This window comes from Mobula birostris, chromosome 9, assembly GCF_030028105.1.
Source record: "Mobula birostris isolate sMobBir1 chromosome 9, sMobBir1.hap1, whole genome shotgun sequence".
NCBI lineage: Eukaryota > Metazoa > Chordata > Chondrichthyes > Myliobatiformes > Myliobatidae > Mobula > Mobula birostris.
In genome coordinates, this window is record NC_092378.1 from 88,511,779 (window position 1) to 88,532,517 (window position 20,739).

At 42.8% G+C, this 20,739-nt stretch overlaps 1 protein-coding gene across 2 annotated transcripts in view; it reads left to right on the forward strand.

The window, feature by feature from the left end:
* The window catches only part of mad1l1 (mitotic arrest deficient 1 like 1), a 1,104,775-nt gene that overhangs the window by 704,666 nt on the left and 379,370 nt on the right, over positions 1 to 20,739 (forward strand). For both annotated transcript variants that reach the window (XM_072268390.1, XM_072268391.1), the window contains one exon: positions 9,665 to 9,855. In XM_072268390.1, coding sequence (XP_072124491.1) covers positions 9,665 to 9,855 — 191 coding nt within the window. The remainder of the gene's footprint in view (positions 1 to 9,664; positions 9,856 to 20,739) is intronic.

Below are 20,739 nucleotides of genomic sequence, written 5' to 3' on the forward strand. Positions count from 1 at the left end.
CAATCCTGCTCTGATCTCTTATGGCATTATGGTCTAATGTTTTAAATGTCTGCAACAATTTTGATCATTACAACCTGATGGCATGAATGTCAATTTCTCCTTCATGATCAGTTTCTATGATGGTACAGCCGATAATGAAAGAGGCAAACGGAATGGGTTTTGTTGCATGAGGGATGTAGGATAAAAGTAGAGAAGCTTTACTGTATCTGCTGGGATCAGACTGTTTAATCTCATTAAAATACAGACAGCTCTGAGGTTATATTGAGAGAGTGCCTACCCTTCTTGGGGAATCTTGGGGTATGAGCTTCCCATTTAAAACTGAGATAAGGAACGTCTTCTCTAGGGGTTCCAAACCTTTGGTAATCCCTATTTTAGAAATATGTGGCTAAAAAAGACAGATTGGGATATAGAGGAATTTGGGGAACTGACATAAATAATTAAGTGGAGTTGAGGCCTTGTTTAGATCTTCTCCTGTATTATTGTAGCTCGAGTTGCTGTTTGACTTACTTCTATTCCTATTTGTTATATTTTATCAGGCTATCATCAATAGCACAACAATCAATGTCTTGTACACATCATGCTGAGAGTAGCTGGTTTTGTCTAAAAGCAGATTACATCTGTCACTTAACTGCATGTAATTATATAATACATATACCACAGGCTACTCCACCCAAATGGTCCGTCTTGTTTTTATGCAGCACAGAAGTTGCCTCCAGTCCTTCCTGTTATTCACTGTCAGCATCTCCTGCCATTCCTTTGTCCTACTTGTGTGTTTAGCTGAAATGTACCTGTACAGTTTGCTTCAACAATGCCTTGTGACACTGAGTTTCATATTCTAACCAAAGAAAACAAACAGCTAGAGGAACTCAGTAGGTTAAGCAGCAGCTGACAAGACAATGATGTAGTCAACATATCAAGTCAAGAACCTGCATTTGGGCTATATTCCAACTACTCTGGCTCAAGGAGTTTCTCTTTAATTTCCAGTTGGATTTATTAATGACCATCATTTATTTTTGGGTCCGAAGATTAATTTGTGGAAAGTAGCTAGCAGTGATGTTTCTAATATCCAGGAACCGCTTTATTGTTACTGCTCTGAGTTACATTCATGTAACGCACATTCCATAAGACTACAAGACGTAGGAGCAGAATTTAGCCATTTGGCCCATTGAGTCTGTTCCACCATTCAATCATGGCTGATGCTTTTTTTTAATCCCTTCCTCAGCCCCACACCCCGGCCTTCTACCTGTAACCTTTGATGCCAATCAAGAACCTATCAATCTCCGCCTTAAATGTACCCAACGACCTCCACAGCTGCCTGTAGTAACAAATTCCACAAATTCACCACCCTCTAGCCAAAGAAATTTCTCTGCACCTCTGTTTTAAATGGATGCCTCTCTATCCTGAGACTGTGTCCTCTTGTCCTAGACTCCCTTACCATAGGAAACATCCTTTCCACATCTACTCTGTCTAGGCCTTTCAATGTTCAAAAGATTTCAGTGAGATTCCCTCTTCAGCCTTCTAAATTCTAGTGAGTACATGCCTGGAGCCATTAAACGTTCCTCATATGATACCCCTTTCATTCCCGGAATCATCCTTGTGAACCTCCTCTGAACTCTCTTCAATGCCAGCATGCCCTTTCTTTTATAAGGAGCCCAAAACTGTTTACAATATTCAAGGTGAGGCCTCACCAGTGCCTTACAAAGCCTCAGCATCACATCCCTGCTCATATATTCTAGACCTTTTAAAATGAGTGCTAACATTGCATTTGCCTTCCTCACCACTGACTCAACCTGCAAGTTAACCTTTAGGGAGTCCTAGTCTACACATTTATTTCTTCTACCAAAGTGCATGACAATGTATTTTCCAACATTTTATTTCATTTGTTACTCTCTTGCCCATTCTCTTAATCTGTATAATCCTTTTGCAGCCTACCTGTTTCCTCAACACTACCTGCCCCTCCACCAGTCTTTCTATCATCTGTAAACTTGGCAACAAAGCCATCTATTCCATCATCTAGGTCATTGATATACAGTCCCAACACTGACCCCTGTGGAACATCACTAGTCACTGGCACCCAACCAGAAAAGGGTCCTTTTATTTCCACTCACTGCCTCTTACTAATCACTCAGTGCTCTAACCATGCCAGTAACTTTCTGGTAATACTATGGACTCTTAACTTGGTAAGCAGCCTCATGTGTGGCGCCTTGTCAAAGGCCTTCTGAAAATCCAAATATCCAACATCTACTGCATCCCCTTTATCTATCCTACTTCTAATCTCCTCACAGAGTTCCAACAGGTTTGTCAGGCAAGATTTTCCCTTAAGGAAATACTGACATTTTCCTATTTTGTCTTGTGTCACTAAGTACTCCATAATTTCATCCTTAACAATTGCATCCAATGTCTTTCCAACCTCTGAAGTCAGGCTAACTGATCTATAATTTCCTTTCTGCTGCTTCCCTCCTTTCTTAAAGAGTGGAGTAACTTTTCCAATTTTCCAGTCCTCTGAAATCGTGCCAGAGTCCAATGATCCTTGAAAGATAATTTCTAATGCCTCCACAGTCTCTACTGCTACCTCTTTCAGAACCCTAGGGTGTAGTTGATTTGGTCTGGGTGACTTAGGTACCCTTAGATCTTTCAGCTTTTTGAGCACCATGTCCCTTGTAATAGTAACTGCACTCACTTCTCTTCCCTCACACCCTTCAACACCTGGCATACTGCTAGTGTCTTTCACAGTAAAGACTGATGCAAAATACTCATTTAGTTCATCTGCCATCTCTTTGTCCCTCATTATTATTTCTCCAGCCTCATTTTCTAGCAGTTCTATATCCACTCTCATCTCTCTTTTATTTTTTACATACTTGAAGAAGCTTTTACTACCCACCTTGATATTGTTTGCTAGCTTGCTTTCATATTTCTTCTTTTCCCTCCTAATTATTCTTTTAGTTACTTTCTGTAGGTTTTTAAAAGCTTCCTAATCCTCTATCTTCCCGCTAATTAATGCTTTGTTGTATGCCCTCTCATTTGCTTTTAAACCAGGTTTGACTTCCCTTGTTAGCCATAGTTGTACTATTTTGCACTTTCCTCATTTTCCCCAGAAACTGAAACTATTGCTGCGCTGCTGTCATCCCTGCCAGCATCTCCTTCCAATTTACTTTGGCCAAATTCCTCTCCCACACCACTGTAATTTCCTTTACTCCACTGAAATACTGCTATGTCAGACTTTACTTTCTCCCTATAAGTTTCAAGTTGAGCTCAGTCATATTGTGGTCACTGTCTCCTCAGGGTTCCTTTGCCTTAAGCTCCCTGATTGCCTCCGTTCATTACATAATGCCTCACCCTTGCATTTTTTAAACTCTACCCATAAGGCTTCAACATCTTCTGATCCCTGTCACCTTTTTCTAACGATTTAACACCATTCTTTACCAGCCACACCACCCCCTCTGCCTGCTTTCCTATCCCTCCGATACAATATGTAACCTTGGACATTCAGCTACCAACTACAACCATCCTCCAGTCACAATCAATGATGACCACAACATTGTATCTGGCGATCTCTGAAAGTGTAACAAGATCATCCACATTATTTCTTATACTCTGTGCATTGGTATATAACACATTCTGTATTTTCTACCCTTTTTGATTCTGCATCCCTAACGCACTGATACTCACCCTGCTGGCTGCAATTTTGTCCTATCGTCCGCCTGCCCTTCCTGACAGTCTGACTGCACCCTATCTCTTTCAGCTTCACTGTCACAAGGATTGTTCTGGAAAACCTTTCTTATAAAAAGCAAAAAGCATATGCATAGTTCATCTCTATGTGCAGGAGAACATACTTCATAGTACAATAGTCTCTGTTTTATTATTTCGTACATTATTATTGCACAGTACTGTACATTATGGCACATTGGTAAATTGTTATTGTGTATATTATTATTCTGTACTTTAGTTAATATTACATTGATTATTTATTATTATCGCTAAGTGCATTTTAAAATGTTGCTACTGTAACAAATTAGTTTCTCGGAATCAGTAAAGTATTATTATTGTTGTTGTTGTTGTTGTTGTTATTATCATCATCATCTTTGCTTTGTTACCATCTGTTCTATCCTGAGTCCTTTCATTTGGGTACCCCTCCCTCTGCCAAATTAGTTTAAACCCTTTTCAACACCTCTAACAAACCTACCCATGAGGATGTTTGTACCCCTCAGGTTCATAGAACATAGAATAGTACAGGCCCTTCGGCCCACAATGTTGTGCCGACCCTCAAACCCTGCCTCCCATATAAGCTCTCACCTTAAATTCCTGCACTAGTGGTACCTGTCTAGTAGTCTCTTAAACTTCACTAGTCTATCTGCCTCCACCACTGACTCAGGCAGTGCATTCCACGCATCAACCACTCTCTGAGTAAAAAACCTACCTCTAATATCCCCCTTGAACTTCCCACCCCTTACCTTAAAGCCATGTCCTCTTGTATTGAGCAGTGGTGCCCTGGGGAAGAGGCGCTGGCTATCCACTCTATCTATTCCTCTTATTATCTTGTACACCTCTATCATGTCTCCTCTCATCCTCCTTCTCTCCAAAGAGTAAAGCCCTAGCTCCCTTAATCTCTGATCATAATGCATATTCTCTAAACCAGGCAGCATCCTGGTAAATCTCCTCTGTACTGTTACGTACCCCGTAACTGGGTTGCCAAACCAGCAGAAATAGATCACTCAGTTGGAGTCTGGATTACTAGATCTAAGAAAGTTTTATTAAAGAAACAAGCAACACAGTAATCGAAAGGATAATAAATGCAACAGTTCAGCAATGATAAACACACATGTACACAGAATTAAGATAACAGGATCAATCAAGCTCTAATCATTGTCTAGGGGTAAATGACCAATTTCAAAGTGACGCAAAGTCCAGTTCAATTTAGTTCAGTTCGCAGTAATCATTGCCATGGCGATGGACAATGTGGGGGGAAGGAGAGAGAACAAGAACGAATGATCATTCGAAACGGCTTCCACACACAGACCTGCAATATTGCTCACAAGCAGCTTTCGGGCGGGTCCTTTGTGATGTCACCTGAGGTCACCGACTGTGACCCCTCCTCCAGATGCGGTCGATCCTCTGCAGTGAACCCGGCACCCAAGCAAGGGCGGACACACACCGGGTTCCCGCTGATCGTACCTTTCCACCCTGTGCGTTTGTGGCCCGGTACTTCCCACCGACTCGGGAGAGGCGCACCGCTTCCAGGGTCTCGTTACCTCGAGTGTCGTGTGTGTGCTGCCTTAGCGAACCTGTCCCTTTTTATCCCCCTGCTGGGGTATCGCCTGTCCATCACTTCAAACAGTTCAGGGTTCAAAGGGGGAGCCGCTCTAGACAGCTCTCTCTCCCGTCCCTTCATTACACATCTCCAGATCGCCTGTCCATCACTTCAAACAGTTCAGGGTTCAAAGGGGGAGCCGATCTTGACAATACCCAGACTGATGGCTCCTTCATTAACATCTCCAAATGCTGATTCATTGTGTTCCTTATCTCTCCCTCCCCTGAGGACAGGTGGCAGACCAACTGCTGATGCCACTGGTGCTAACCCAGGCCAGCAAACATCTTAATTTATGTGTATTCTCGTCACAGTACCCTTTCCAATGCTTCCACATCCTTCCTATAGTGAGGCGACCAGAACTGGACACAGTACTCCAAGTGTGGCCTAACCAGAGTTTTATAGAGCTGCATCATTACCTCGCGACTCTTAAACTCTATCCCTCGACTTATGAAAGCTAACACCCCATAAGCTTTCTTAACTACCCTATCCACCTGTGAGGCAACTTTCAGGGATCTGTGGACATGTACCCCCAGATCCCTCTGCTCCTCCACAATACCAAGTATCCTTCCATTTACTTTGTACTCTGCCTTGGAGTTTGTCCTTCCAAAGTGTACCACCTCACACTTCTCCGGGTTGAACTCCATCTGCCACTTCTCAGCCCACTTCTGCATCCTATCAATGTCTCTCTGCAATCTTTGACAATCCTCTTCACTATCTACAACACCACCAACCTTTGTGTCGTCTGCAAACTTGTCAGCCCACCCTTCTACCCTCACATCCAGGTCGTTAATTAAAATCACAAAAAGTAGAGGTCACAGAACAGATCCTTGTGGGACACCACTAGTCACAATCTGAATGTACTCCCTCCACCACGACCCTCTGCCTTCTGCAGGCAAGCTAATTCTGAATCCACCTGGCCAAACTTCCCTGGATCCCATGCCTTCTGACTTTCTGAACAAGTCTACCGTGTGGAACCTTGTCAAATGCCTTACTAAAATCCATATAGATCACATCCACTGCACTACCCTCATCTATATGCCTGGTCACCTCCTCAAAGAACTCTATCAGGCTTGTTAGACATGATCTACCCTTCACAAAGCCATGCTGACTGTCCCTGATCAGACCATGATTCTCTAAATGCCCAGTGATCCTATCTCTAAGAATCTTTTCCAACAGCTTTCCCACCTCAGATGTAAGGCTCACTGGTCTATAATTACCCGGACTATCCCTACTACCTTTTTTGAACAAGGGGACAACATTCACCTCCCTCCAATCCTCCGGTACCATTCCTGTGGACAACGAGGACATAAAGGTCCTAGCTAGAGGCTCAGCAATCTCTTCCCTCACCTCCTGGAGCAGCCTGGGGAATATTCCGTCAGACCCCGGGGAATTATCCATCCTAATGTATTTTAATAACTCCCACACCTCCTCTCCCTTAATATCAACATGCTCCAGAACATCAACCTCACTCATATTGTCCTCACCATCATCAAGTTCCCTTTCATTGGTGAATACCGAAGAGAAGTATTCATGGAGGACCTCGCTCACTTCCACAGCCTCCAGGCACATCTTCCCACCTTTATCTCTAATCAGTCCTACCTTCACTCCTGTCATCCTTTTGTTCTTCACATAATTGAAGAATGCCTTGGGGTTTTCCTTTACTCTACTCGCCAAGGCCTTCTCATGCCCCCTTCTTGCTTTTCTCAGCCCCTTCTTAAGCTCCTTTCTTGCTTCCCTATATTCCTCAATAGACCCATCTGATCCTTGCTTCCTAAACCTCATGTATGCTGCCTTCTTCCACCTGACTAGATTTTCCACCTCACTTGTCACCCATGGCTTCTTCACCCTACCATTCTTTATCTTCCTCACTGGGACAAATTTATCCCTAACATCCTGCAAGAGATCTTTAAACATCGACCACATGTCCATAGTACATTTCCCTGCAAAAACATCATCCCAATTCACACCTGCAAGTTTTAGCCTTATAGCCTCATAATTTGCCTTTCCCCAATTAAAAATTTTCCTGTCCTCTGATTCTATCCTTTTCCATGATAATGCTAAAGGCCAGAGAGTGGTGGTCACTGTCCCCCAGATGCTCACCCACTGGGAGATACGTGACCTGACCCGGTTCATTACCTAGTACTAGATCTAGTATGGCATTCCCCCTGGTCGGCCTGTCCACGTACTGTGACAGGAATCTGTCCTGGACACATTTAACAAACTCTGCCCCATCTAAACCCTTGAAACTAATCAGGTGCCAATCAATATTAGGGAAGTTAAAGTCCCCCATGATAACATCCCTGTTATTTTTGCACCTTTCCAAAATCTGCCTCCCAATCTGCTCCTCTGTATCTCTGCTGCTACCAGGGGGCCTATAGAATACCCCCAGCAGAGTAACTGCTCCCTTCCTGTTCCTGACTTCCACCAATACTGACTCAAAAGAGGATCCTGCTACATTACCCACCCTTTCTGTAGCTGTAATAGTATCCCTGACCAGTAATGCCACCCCTCCTCCCCTTTTTCCGCCCTCTATATCCCTTTTAAAGCACTGAAATCCAGGAATATTGAGAATCCATTCCTGCCCTGATGCCAGCCAAGTCTCTGTAATGGCCACTACATCATAATTCCATGTATGTATCCAAGCTCTTAGTTCATCACCTTTGTTCCTTATGCTTCTTGCATTGAGGTACATACATTTCAGTCCTTCTACCTTACTGTCTTTACACCGTTTATTCTGCTTCTCTTTCCTCAAAGCCTCTCTATATATTAGATCTGGCTTTACTCCATGCACTTCTTTCACTGCTCTATCGCTCTGGGTCCCATCCCTCTTGCAAATTAGTTTAAACCCTCCCGAACCATGCCAGCGAACCTACCTGCAAGGATATTGCTCCCCCTCGAGTTCAGGTGCAACTCATCCAATCTGTACAGGTCCCACCTTCCCCAGAAGAGATCCCAATGATCTAAAAATCTAAAACCCTGCTCCCTGCACCAACTCCTCAGCCACGCATTCAACTGCCATCTCCTCCAATTCTTACCATCACTGTCACGTAGCACTGGCAGTAATCCTGAGAACGCCACCATTGAGGTCCTGTTCTTCAGCTTTCTGCCTAGTTCTGGAAACTCACACTTCAGGACCTCATCCCTCTTCCTGCCTATGTCGTTGGTCCGAACATGCATCATGACTTCTGGTTGCTTTCCCTCTCACACCAGGATGTCGTGCACCCGGTCAGAGACATCCCGGACCCTGGCACCCGGGAGGCAACAAACCATGAGGGTGCAACGCATCCCTTTCGTATGGGTTATACCTCCCCCAGAAGAGATCCCAATGATCCAAGAACCTGAAGCCCAGTCCCTGCACCAGTTTCTCAGCCACACATTAATATACCAAATCATTTTGCTTCTACCCTCACTGGTGCATGGCACAGGTTGCAATACAGAAATTACTACCCTGGAGGTCCCGCTTCTTAGCTTTCTGCCTAGCTCTCTCAATTTTCTCCTTAGGACCTCTTTGCTCTTTCTTCCTTTGTCATTGGTACTATTATGTACCAAGACATCTGGCTGTTCTCCCTACCCATCTGAAATGCTGTGGACGCACTCTGAGACGTCCCTGATCCTGGCACCTGGGAGTCAACATACCATCTGGGTGTCCTGTTCATGTTCAGAGAATCCTGTTCCTCTGACTATTGAGTCCACTATCACTACCACTTCCCTCTTCTCCCTATTTCCCTTCTGTATGAGGGACCCATGCTCAGTGTCAGTAACCTGATCTCCGTGGCATACCCATGGGAGGTCATCCTCCACAACAGTGTCCAAAACTGCTGTCCAAAAAGCAGTATCCAAAACTTAGCATTTGTGCAAAGTTTCCAACAGTACTGGAATTCTCCAGAGGTTTGGTACAGCCACCATCTTTGGCTGGGATTAAAATATAGTTCTGGGTCTTACTGTTTAAATGGAAGCATCTGTGACATTTGTTTTGGAAGGATAATGCTGAAATGGAAGAAATTTATTCTTCAAAAGGGTGTCTGCTCCCAAGAAGCTGAGAACAAATTAAAATTAAGATTGGAGAACATTTTATATTTTCAAGTTCTGCAATGTGCAATTTGTAACCTGCTATTGAAATGTAACAATAACCTTTTATTGACTGTGGTTAATGAATTTATGTTTCATAAGGTTAAAGCTTTACATCCATTTTATTCCATAAAATCTTATCAGTGCCTATCCAATTTAGTGTCAGATTTATAAGTCTGTTGAAATTTTGTAGTTTTGATTGACATTGAAGGTTTCATTAAATTGTAAAATTGACTTATGTCCACCATTTAGCAATTATAAAATAATTTTTTCACGTTTTGGCTTCAGAGATGCGCAAGCAAGTGAACAGTGCAGAGTTGAAGAACCAACGATTGAAGGAGGTGTTCCAGAAGAAGATTCAGGAATTCCGAGCTGTTTGCTACTCCCTAATGGGTTACAAGATCGATGTCACTACGGAGAACCAATACAAGCTGTCGTCGATATATGCAGAACACCAGGATGACTGTCTGATGTTCAAGGTAAGAGTACCAGGAGTGGGGAAATGCAGCATTGCCAGAACTGTCTTCACTTGTTGCTACGTTTTTATTTCCCTTTGTCTCAGGCTACTTTCCAGTGGAGTTTCATTATGCTTACCAGAAAATAGTGGAATTTAATTTTTAGTAAGAATTATTTGTTGATGGTTTCCTTTCCTGCTGATTCAAATTGTTCTGTGATTTTCCAAGCCATGTTGTCACATAGGACCTTGTATTTCAGGATTACCATTGGTTATAGTCCTAATCTGTCTGTCATCCTAATCTACCTTTCACGGTGCTGCTAAATTTTTGTAGATCCTTGGCTCTCATTATCATCATTGATCACTTTCCAAGGAGTGGTTGATGATTCTTAGTTTATTTATTATTGTTACCTGTCTTTATTACACAAGTTGCTGGAAAAGGATCAAGTGGCATATGTTTTTTATTAGTACTTAACCATGGTTGATACCAGTGAGGCTCTTTCTAAGCAGTGGAGCAAGAAAGATCTGTGGCAGGTGGTGAAGAATGGGGCTGGAAGTTCTTTGGCTTGTTGAATGCTGGAACATGTGTTCAAGAATTATTACTATTAAAAAGTGGTCTTTCTCAAAATGCATCCATGGAAATCTGAAGCAAATGCACATATCTGAGAGAAAATTAATCCCACCTGTCTAGGCTTGAGAATGAAGAACATTTTTCAAAGTAATAAGAGGTGATTTATAGTTAGGTCATTTCTCAGCAAGAGAAATCAAGAAGTATTGGCCTTTAAGATTCAGCAATTCTTTTACTGAGCCTCCTGTGTGGTTCATTACTCACTAGACCCAACACAACTCTACTCACAAATCTAAAATCAAAATTAAGCTTCTACCTGTCTTTCTGAAATTAGTTAATAAATCATATTTCATCTGGAAAAATAATTGGTCTTTTACCTCCTGTAAGTAGATGGCAGAATGAACTAAACTTGATTTAGAGTGAGGAAGAACTGATCAAGTAGACACACCTTGGATTGATGGCATCCGTTAGTCTCGCAAGACCATGGATCTGCGCCTGGAAAGTCTTGCTTTAGTCTCTCCAGGGCGCAGGCCTGGACAAGATTGTATGGAAGACTGGCAGTTGCCCAAGCAGCAAGTCTCCCCTCTTCATGCCACCGATGTTGTCCAAGAGAAGGGCAAGGGCTGATGCAGCTTGGCACCAGTGACGTCGCAAGAGGTTGAAAGGTTGAAGACAACGTCAGACTGCCTTAGGGACTCCGGCTCCGGATTTGTCCTCAGGGTTTACTCCCAAAGTCTTTCCCATGAGTGGGTATGGCCGCAAGGCAGCAGAGGTTTGAAATCAGAGTTTTTCCTCTCTTAGATGGACTGCCTTCCCAGGCTGACAAGCTCCATCTACCCGAAGCACTAGTTTTAAGGCGCCAGGACACGCCTTCATCCCTTCTCCTGTCGTTTGAAACAGTTCCGCCGGGCTTAGAGGCTAAGCCACATGAGAAGGCCAGGAGTTGAACTTGGTTGTCAGAGGCTATTTGAGGTGCATGCCATGAGGAGCACTTTTAGGTAGTGGGAGCTTGTCCCCACTACCGCTCCTCGGCTTGACAATATCTTTGATTGAATGGAGTAATTATCTGTATAACGTCAATCTTATAAGCACTCCTAAAAAGAAAGCAATAAGACTTGGCTAAGCTTGGCATTTTGAAGAAATGACCACCCAGGCTGTTCTAACCAGCACCTTCAAATCCCACCTCCTGTACTATCAAGGAGGCCAAAGGCAGCAGCTACATGGTGCACCACCATCTGCAGGTTCCCTTCCAAGTCATGCAGGATCCTAACCTGGAAATATATCATAGGTGTATCATCACTAGGTCTCTATCCTGGGACACCCTGTCTGATAGCAATGAAGGAGTACCTTCACAAGAAGAAATGCGGTGGTTCAAGAAGGCAGCTCATGAACAACTTTCATGAGGGACAGGGAATACATGCTGGTCTTGCCATCAGCTTCCAGATCCCAAAATTTAGTATAAAAGATCTTTACCTTTCTAACTGTTTGGCTTGCCTACATACTAGCTTTTTTATTTCTTGTATGCAGCCAAGAAGATTTCTCTGAATGCTAGCATTCAGTAGCTTCACACTATTTGAATAACACTCTGCTTTCCTATTCTTCTTACTAAAGATTCAGGATTGAAGATTGTTTAATGTAATTTCCTGTACACAACTGTAAAGGAGAACAAAGTTTTTATACAGAAAACTTACACATCCTGTTCGTGTCTCTTTCTTATATGCATGCACCTTGGTACTTGACATGGATAGGAAAGGCGTAGAGCAGGGGTTTCCAACCTTTTTTGTGCCATGGACCCTGACCATTAACCAAGAAGCCCATGGAACCCAAGTTGAAAACCCCTGGTTTAGAGGGCTATGGGTCAAATGTGGGCAAAGGGACGGGCTTAGAAGGGAATCTTGGTTGGGATGGAGCTGTTGGAATGAATGGTCTGTTTCCACAGTGTATTAATCTATAACTCTATGGCCTGCTAATGCTGTTGATGCTGCATTCTTCTTATAGAAAAATACATTTAGACTGTACACAAATACCCTGAACAGGGCACCATGCTTGCGTCACTCACAGCATGTTATTCATTCTATGCCAATTTCACCAGTTGCAATGCAGTCCTACAAGCCATATTTTTTTCATCCCAGTGTCTTCTGCAGAGATTATTCCCTCCATAGCTTCCTCAGTGTAATTTTCCCTGCAACTGCAGAAGGTGCAACACTTGTCCTTACACCTCTCCCTTACCACCAACCTGTGACCTAAGCACCCTTCCAGTTCAAGCTAAGTTTCATCTGCACCTCTTCCAACCTTGTCTACTGAATTTGGTACTCAGTATGTATAGACTGGGTGACTTGCAAACAACCTATTCTCTGTCGCAGTAGCTATCTCAAGCTCCCATTTGAATGCTATTTCAATTTTCTTCCCATTCCTAGACCGACCCGTCCGTCCTTAACCTTCTCCTTTGCCAGAGTGAGGCCCAGTGCAAATATACCACTCCTCTATCTGGCTGGACCTGTGCATCATCCTTGAGTGCACCCCTCCGCAGTCCACCAATCACCGAAGGCTCCTGTCTCACCACTCCCCTCTCCTCTTTATATTGGCTATCTCCCCTCTCTACTCTTAGTCCTGATGCAGGGTTTCAAACTGAAACAGACAGTTCCATTCTCCACAACCCACTACAGTCCCCCAGGAGATAGCTTGTAGCTTCATTTCATCAGTTTATGGCAAAACTTTGATCTCTCTGAAGACTAGTCTGGCAGCCTTATCCTTTAGGACTTGATCAGCAGTAGTTCTGCCCAGGCTATTCGTGATAGACATTGAAGTCCTACTCCACCCTGTGCCCTACTACTTTTAGTGTTGGTTCCACATTATTCAATTCTTTGGAGCACTGATTCATCAGATGAGGGAGGATGCAGATGTTATTCTTAACAAGGTTTCTTTCCCATGTTTGACCTGATGCCCTGAGACTTCCTGAGTCTAAAGTCAATAGTAAGGATTCATAGTTCTACTAGGTCCCATGCCAAGACCACTGTGTTAATGTGTGGATTAGAACACATCTCGGGATTCTAATGGAGAATCTGGCCCATAAACTTCAAGATCTAATTCTGTGAATTTAAGTACATCCAGCTGAGACTACTCTCCTAGTTACTTGAATGTTTGCAAGCAGGTATGGGATTAATTTTGCTGTCTCTAAAGTTGGTGCCGAGGTCAACATCAGGTAGTTTTCAAGGACTGTTGAGTGATATTGTACAAAGAACAGTAGATTCATACTGGGCCACCTTCATGCCTTTAGTGTATTAGTATGGATACTTCTGTTATATAACAAGAAAGTTGTTTAAGATGACTGTCAGTGTTATGAAATGTGATACAAGATCTCAATAGTTGGCATTCCTGACAGAAAACATTGATGAGTGAAAAGACTTTCATGTGTACTCCCAAATGTTGTCCTTAGTTGTGAAGGTAGTCACCATTGTCACATTTGACGTATTTCTTATTTCCTGTACGTAGCCCTGACTGCCATGCTCCAGGTTCATTAATTCCTCCCCTCAATGTTGATTGTTCTTTCCCTTTCTCTTTCTTTAAGACAATCGTAGAAACTGACCAGTTGATAACGCCTTTGTTTGCCTATCATAGTGTCTCCATATGTATGCAGTTGTCTGTTTTGTTCTTACCAAGCTTTAGCGAGATATCTTGAAGCGATTCATTTAGTCTAATTTACTGTTGTACTCTATGTATTTGGCTCCATTGATCTTGTTGCTGAATCTGTGAGGATCAATATAATTGATGGACAATATTTGTGAAAGAGTTTTATCATAAGTAACTAGAGGCTAGTTTGTTTTCAGTTGTGTCTGAATCAAAGGCACAAGACATTGGTAACTGGAATGATTTATATTTTCATATTGGCTGGAAGTTTTAGTGTTTTAAGGTGGTCCCGTGGAAATAAAATTCTCTCAGCTTAAACAACTTCCAATTGTAACATCAACCCACATAGTGATGTACTATTTGTACAATCTCCAACTATAGTGTTTCCTAATAAGTTATAGTAATGGAGTGGGTCATTGTAGTTTTGCTGTTACTCAGTTAAACAAGTGGTCTAATTTTCTCTGTTTCCCAGAAGTACACCTTTAGTAGAAAATCTGTGGTAACCTGATTTTCATAGATATTAACTTCCTTCAATAAAATATGTTGTATTTGATCATTTATTCTGTATTTTATCCTGTCTGCCATATAGTGTCATTTCTAAGGACATCAATATGTGTGCTGACTCTAATTCTCAGTCCACCAAATATAATGACATTTCCTTGTCTCCACTTGTGTATCAACTGAATAATATTCAGTTGAATTGGATTAATCTGTACAGATCTGAAGCTTGCATCCAATTTAACATCAGCTTTCAAAAAAATCTGTTCTAAAAAGTATCTATAAATAGCTCTATTCTGAAAGAATCTCATTGCCGTGTCACAGTGTGCAGTGGCAGAACTGTTGATTCCAATTTACATTTTTTGAGATGGTTTGCACTACCTTCAAAATATTGCAAAGATGAAATGCACACAACTGACACTTCTTCTGTAGTGGTTCCTTTGTAAATAAAGTATGTGCGTTGCTGAAAGTTGATTGTCATATATCTTATGATCTAAATAACAGATAGGATAGACAAAGGAGAGTCAGAGGATGTTGTTAATTTGGATTTTCAGAAGACTTTGCACAAGTGGCTGCGTATCAGGCTGCTTAACAAGATAAGAGCCCATGGTATTACAGGAAAGGTACTAGAATGGATAGAAAGCAACACACACAAAATGCTGGAGGAACTCAAAAGGCCAGGCAGCATCCATGGAAATGAATAGACAGTAAACATTAAGGGCTGAGATCTTTCTTCAGGACTGAGAAGGAAGAGGAAAGATGTATTTTCGGATAGAAGATTGGCTAAATGGCAGGAGACAAGGAGTGGGAATAAAGCAGGCCTTTTCTGGTTGGCTGCTGGTGACTAGTGGTTTTCCACATGGTTTTGGTATTGGGACCACTTCTTTTCACGTTATATGTAAATGATTTGGATGATGGTTTTGTGGCCAGATTAATGGATGACACAAAGATAGGTGAAGGGGCAGAAAGTGTTGAGGAAGCCAGGAGTCTGCAGAACGACTGTGACTGATAAAGCTGCTGCCAGATTATTTTTGTTATACTGATTTGCTATATTTGAGTATTCTTTTACACTGTGTGAAAGGGTAATGGAAGTAGGTTCTTTCCATTAAGAATCATTAAGATGACCTTTCCCCTAAGAGTATTCTTCCTATCAATCTCCTGCTAATCCTCTCCTAACCTTATCCTCAGTCAACATCATCCTCTCTCCCTCACCCTACATCTTTCTGGCTGCAGAGATCTTCTTTCCCCACTCCCCAATTCCTCTTCCTCGCTTTTGAATATTACTGATCTGTGCCACAGTAATCACAAGGGTAGGTCCTTCTGACAGATTGTGCATTAGTACAGCTACAAGTCCTCACTGACAGATTGTGCATTAGTACAGCTACAAGTCCTCACTAAAGAAAAGTCCTCTACCATCCTAACCCATTGTCCTCCCGGGCACTGTTGACACACTTCCACACTCCACAAAAACCACAACTACACCTCACAAAAAACATTGAAGATCCATTATGAAATCCTGGATAACACAAGCTACTTTCTGTACCTCGGGAGCCACCTCAATGGAGACAGATAACGACAATGAAATTCACTACGCCTTAAGTGCACCACAGCCTTTGGCTGAAGAAAAGCGCATTTGAAGATCAAACATAAAGCTCTTGATCAGTTATCAGAGATCCTGGCTTCCTATACATTTCAGAGACATGGATTACTTTGCAGCAGTGATATAAAAATCTCGGCAAGATCCTCACAAAGTATTCCAAATTAACTGTCCCGATAAGTAAATCAATATCTTCTTCCAACTCACCATTCCCAGTACTGAACCTCTGATGAGCAGCCATATTGTGAAATGCCAGACAGAAGAATCCTAAAGCAGATTGCTCCATTACAGAAAGAGGTTACTGGGTGGACGGAAAAAATGGTTCAAGCATGTTCTTAAGACCTTCTTGAAGAAAAGTAACATCCTCATAGGTTGTTAGTATCTCTAGCGATGACTGATAAAAATAATGAAGAGGCATCTGAGAGCTTCAAATCTCTTCACTGGAAGCAAATTCAGAAGAGTGGACAAAGCATACCACCTCCCAAAATATTCACTGTACCCAACCCAACCTATGTCAGAGTTGGAATCCCACATTGAATCTCCAATTCAGCAATCTCTCAGAACCTGCTGAATTGGAGTGGATGAAGATAAGAAAGAGAGAAGATTGCTTCAGACCTATTGTTTAATTCTAATGCTCAGTGTGTTACAAATGTTATGCATCTAAGAATATCAGTCCCTTTTGACCTTAAAAGTAGCATAGGTGTACTTGTCACGTCTTTTAATGCTGGGTCAATTTATAGTCCTTTAATTATTTTGTAAAAAATGACCATTATTAATATACTCTTTTCATTTCTATGATGCACTATACGGTTGTGACTTATATCCATGATATTGCTCCTACTTCTTTCTGCCTCAGTCCAAGTACTTTTGTCTGCCACTTTGCGGGCCCGTATATAGCATAACTGGTAGAGAAAGAGATGCACTCCCTGTACTGCCTAATTGCTGAATAGCAGAGCCCACCATAAAAAGGAAGTAATTAAGAAGCACAACTGCAAATCAAAATGAATTAACTGTCATGAAAACTTCAATTAACAAAAATATTAACTAAAAACATGAATCAAGTAGTTATGGTTCAGTTCCCATCATGCGAACGCAAATAAATGGCATGCTTTTATTAAAATATCAATGTGCTGACAAGCATTACTGTCCTGGGACTTGCTCTGTCTTGAAATATAAATGTGTAATTAAGAATAAATTGGCTTTGGAGCTCTGATAGACCACAAGTTAGTCAGATGGCTGCAGGTATATCCAGAAAGTGCAGTTAAAGAACACACTGTATGTAATTAATCTACAATTAATGTTTTAATGCTTCAATTTTTTGTCTATTTTTAATGAACATGAGCCAGATCTCTTGGAATATGTGAAAATTCTGGTTGGTGAATTCTGCAAAGATTCTGTGTCTCATTAACATGCTTGGTCTGTAGTTCTTGAAAAGGGCATTGGCTTGTAAGGAGATATAAAAGCTCAGTTCCGCAGATGTGTACCCAAGATTATTAGGGTCTTCAAAAACTGGCTCCAATCTCTGAGCCAATGTAAATTGAGCACAGAATTTAAAGGACCATATTCCTGATACTTCTCCGTAAAAAGAATTTACTTGTTGTGTAGGTTTTCGCAAATAAAACAGCAGAAGTGTTTTATGTTTCGGAAAAGCTGTAGCAACTCATTTATTGAACAGCAAGAAACTGAACTCAAAGTGCACTAAAAACCCTTCATGTAATTACGTCATCACGTCAGACCAGCCTGTTAAAGTGAAATCACAACTCAACGTCGGTGGTTGTGAATTATACATGTTTCCACCAATTACCCAGCACTCCCCTCCCCTCCCCTCACCCCCAAAGTTCACTAAAACTAGCATTGTGAACCCATCTGGAGCTCAGGCGAGCCACCTGGCTCGGGTCCCATATTCCAAGGGTAAAGAAACAGCAGGTGCCTCTGGTTCATCCAGAGGGGCATTAACATGAATACCTTGGTGGACTGGTTTAAGGTGATCTTCAGAAATACGTTCAAGTTTACCCCTCTTATCTATGATAAATATGTTTTCTCCCTGTTCCAAAATGCGGAATGAGCCATAGTAAGAGGGCCTAAGGGGATGTTGGTGTACATCATGATAGACAAAAACAGACAAAGTAGAACGTAGGTCAACAGGAACAGGATGGGAGGTAGGAATAGGAATATGTGAAAGGGAATTGAATGTACTGAGGAGGGTGGAACGCTGTCGAGAGGCTGACCAGGTGGTCATGGCTTTAGAAATGAAATCACCTCACACTTGTATACCAACTCAGTCACAGGCGACTACAGGTCCTTTTTTGAAGCTGTTCTGAGCCCCAGTAGGACCCATGGGAGATGATCACGCCAACGCTCATCAATCAGGAAAGTCCTCAGAGCAGCCTTTTAGGAGTGGTGAAACCACTCACATAGGGCCATTGGACTGAGGGTGACACGCCACGGTGTGATGTGGCCCAACACTGAGGTTCTGGGCCATTGAAGCGTAGAGGTTTGATATGAATTGGAGTCCGTGGTCAAGAGGAAAAATCAGATGGGGTGCCAAACCAAGCAACCCAGGTGCTGATAAATGCCCGAGCCACGTTTGCACCCATTGTCGACGCTAGGGGAATGAGCTCTGACCACCTGGTTGTACGATCCACCAGTGTAAGAAGGTGTATGAAATCATGGGAGAGGGGAAGAGGACTAATAAGGTCCACATTGACATTCTCAAACCTTCGCTGAGGGACCTCAGGAGGTGCCAATGATGCCTGAACATGATGGTTAAGTTTTACTCACTGGCACTCCACACAGGCTGCAGTCCAATCAAGCACCTCCTTTCTGAGGCCGTGCCAAACAAACTTTAGTGCAACCAGATTCTGTGAGGCCTTCCGGTCCGGATGTAAGTAGCCATGTATGGAGTCAAAAACAGTCAGTTCCTGTTTGCGAGCATGATGAAGCAAGAGCAACCTGTTGAGAGATCATACAGGAGAGAAGTCTCAATTTCCTCAAACTTAATGTCAGCCAACCACAGGCCCATGACTGCTGTTCTGGAAACCTGGACCTCTGGGTCGGTAGTTTGGTCGGCTGCCATGCCATCATAGTCGACCCCTAATGTGTATGGCCTCAACAGCTGGCAGTGAGAAGCAATCAGCCATGTCATTACTTATCCTCCTAATATGTTGTTATCAGTTGTGAATTCAATACGTAGGCCAGGTGGCATTGCTGCCGTGCAGACCAAGGGTCTGATGTTTTGGGCATTGTGTGCGCAAAGGGTTTGTGCCAACAAATGCTGTGAAATGGCGACCCTCTAGAAGAAAATGAAAATGGCTGATAGCCAGATAGAGACCGAGAAGCTCGCTCACGGTAAAGTATGCTGTACTTCCTATCGGGTGTCGGGGGGGGGGCGTGTTGGTGTTGGAGCTGGCAGCTGAAGAAGGCAAGCGGCTGACACATGCCTCAGACCAACTGTTCATGCACAGCACCCACTGTGTCAGTAGTAATGGTTGGGGAGTTGGGGTTGCGTTAGAAAGAGCTCATTTGGTATCATCAAATGCTTTGGTCATGTCCGCACTTGATTAGGAGTATTGCCTTTAAGTGAACTATAGAGGGGAAGCACAAGTTCAGCAGCTTACAGAATGAAGCTGTGATAGAAATTCACCATACCTAAAAACTCCTGTAGTGCAGTGTGGTGGGAAATCCATAATAGCAGCTACATTTGATGGGAGGGGTTCTGCGGGGATGCGATGGCCAAGAAAGTCAATGGTTGACAACCCAAACTGGCACTTTGCAGGGTTAATAACCTGCGTTGGCTTAGGCACTCGAAAAGTGTATGGAGATGGGATACATGGTCAGATTTGGATGCACTGGTGACAAGTATGTCATTCAGGTAAACAAAAAGAAAATCTAAGTCTTTTAATACAGAGTCTATCAGCATTTGGAAAGTTTGTTCTGCATATTTTTAGCTCAACAGCATGCACAGAAACTCAAAGAGGCCAAATTGGGAATGTCCTCCGAGCACATAGGCACATAATGGTAGTCTCTAACCAGATGGACTTTGGAAAAAATTCACTTTCCAGCTAAGCGTGCTGAAAAGTCTTGGATGTGTGGGACCAGGTAATGATTAGGGGTGGCAGCCTTGTTGAGGCATCGGTAATCACCACATGGGTGGCAACCACCGTCGGACTTAGGGATCATATGGAGTAATGAAACCCAGGGGCTATTCTACCGGCATACAATGCCAAGTCTTTCCATGTTAGCAAACTTAGCCTTCGCAGTTGCCTACCAGTCTACGCGTGTGGGTATGGACTAGTGGGCCATTTATAGAAATATGGTGCTCGACCCTATGTTTTGTGACCATGGAGAATGTGGGCTTCGTGAGGTACAGTTTGATTTCGTCCAGCAGTCGAGTAAACTCATATGTGGTGGTACATGTGCTTGACAGAGTTGTTGGGGGGAACTTACTGGGAGAGCGGAGTAACAACCCAAAGTCCTTGACATTCACAAGCTGGCAGTTCTTAAGATTGACCAAAAGTTCTTGGGCACACTAGAAATCTCAAGTTGTAATCTTGCCCAATGAAGCAAAGCATCACCAGTCTTGTCCCGTAAGTCTGGATCTTGCTGCCATTGACGGCCTC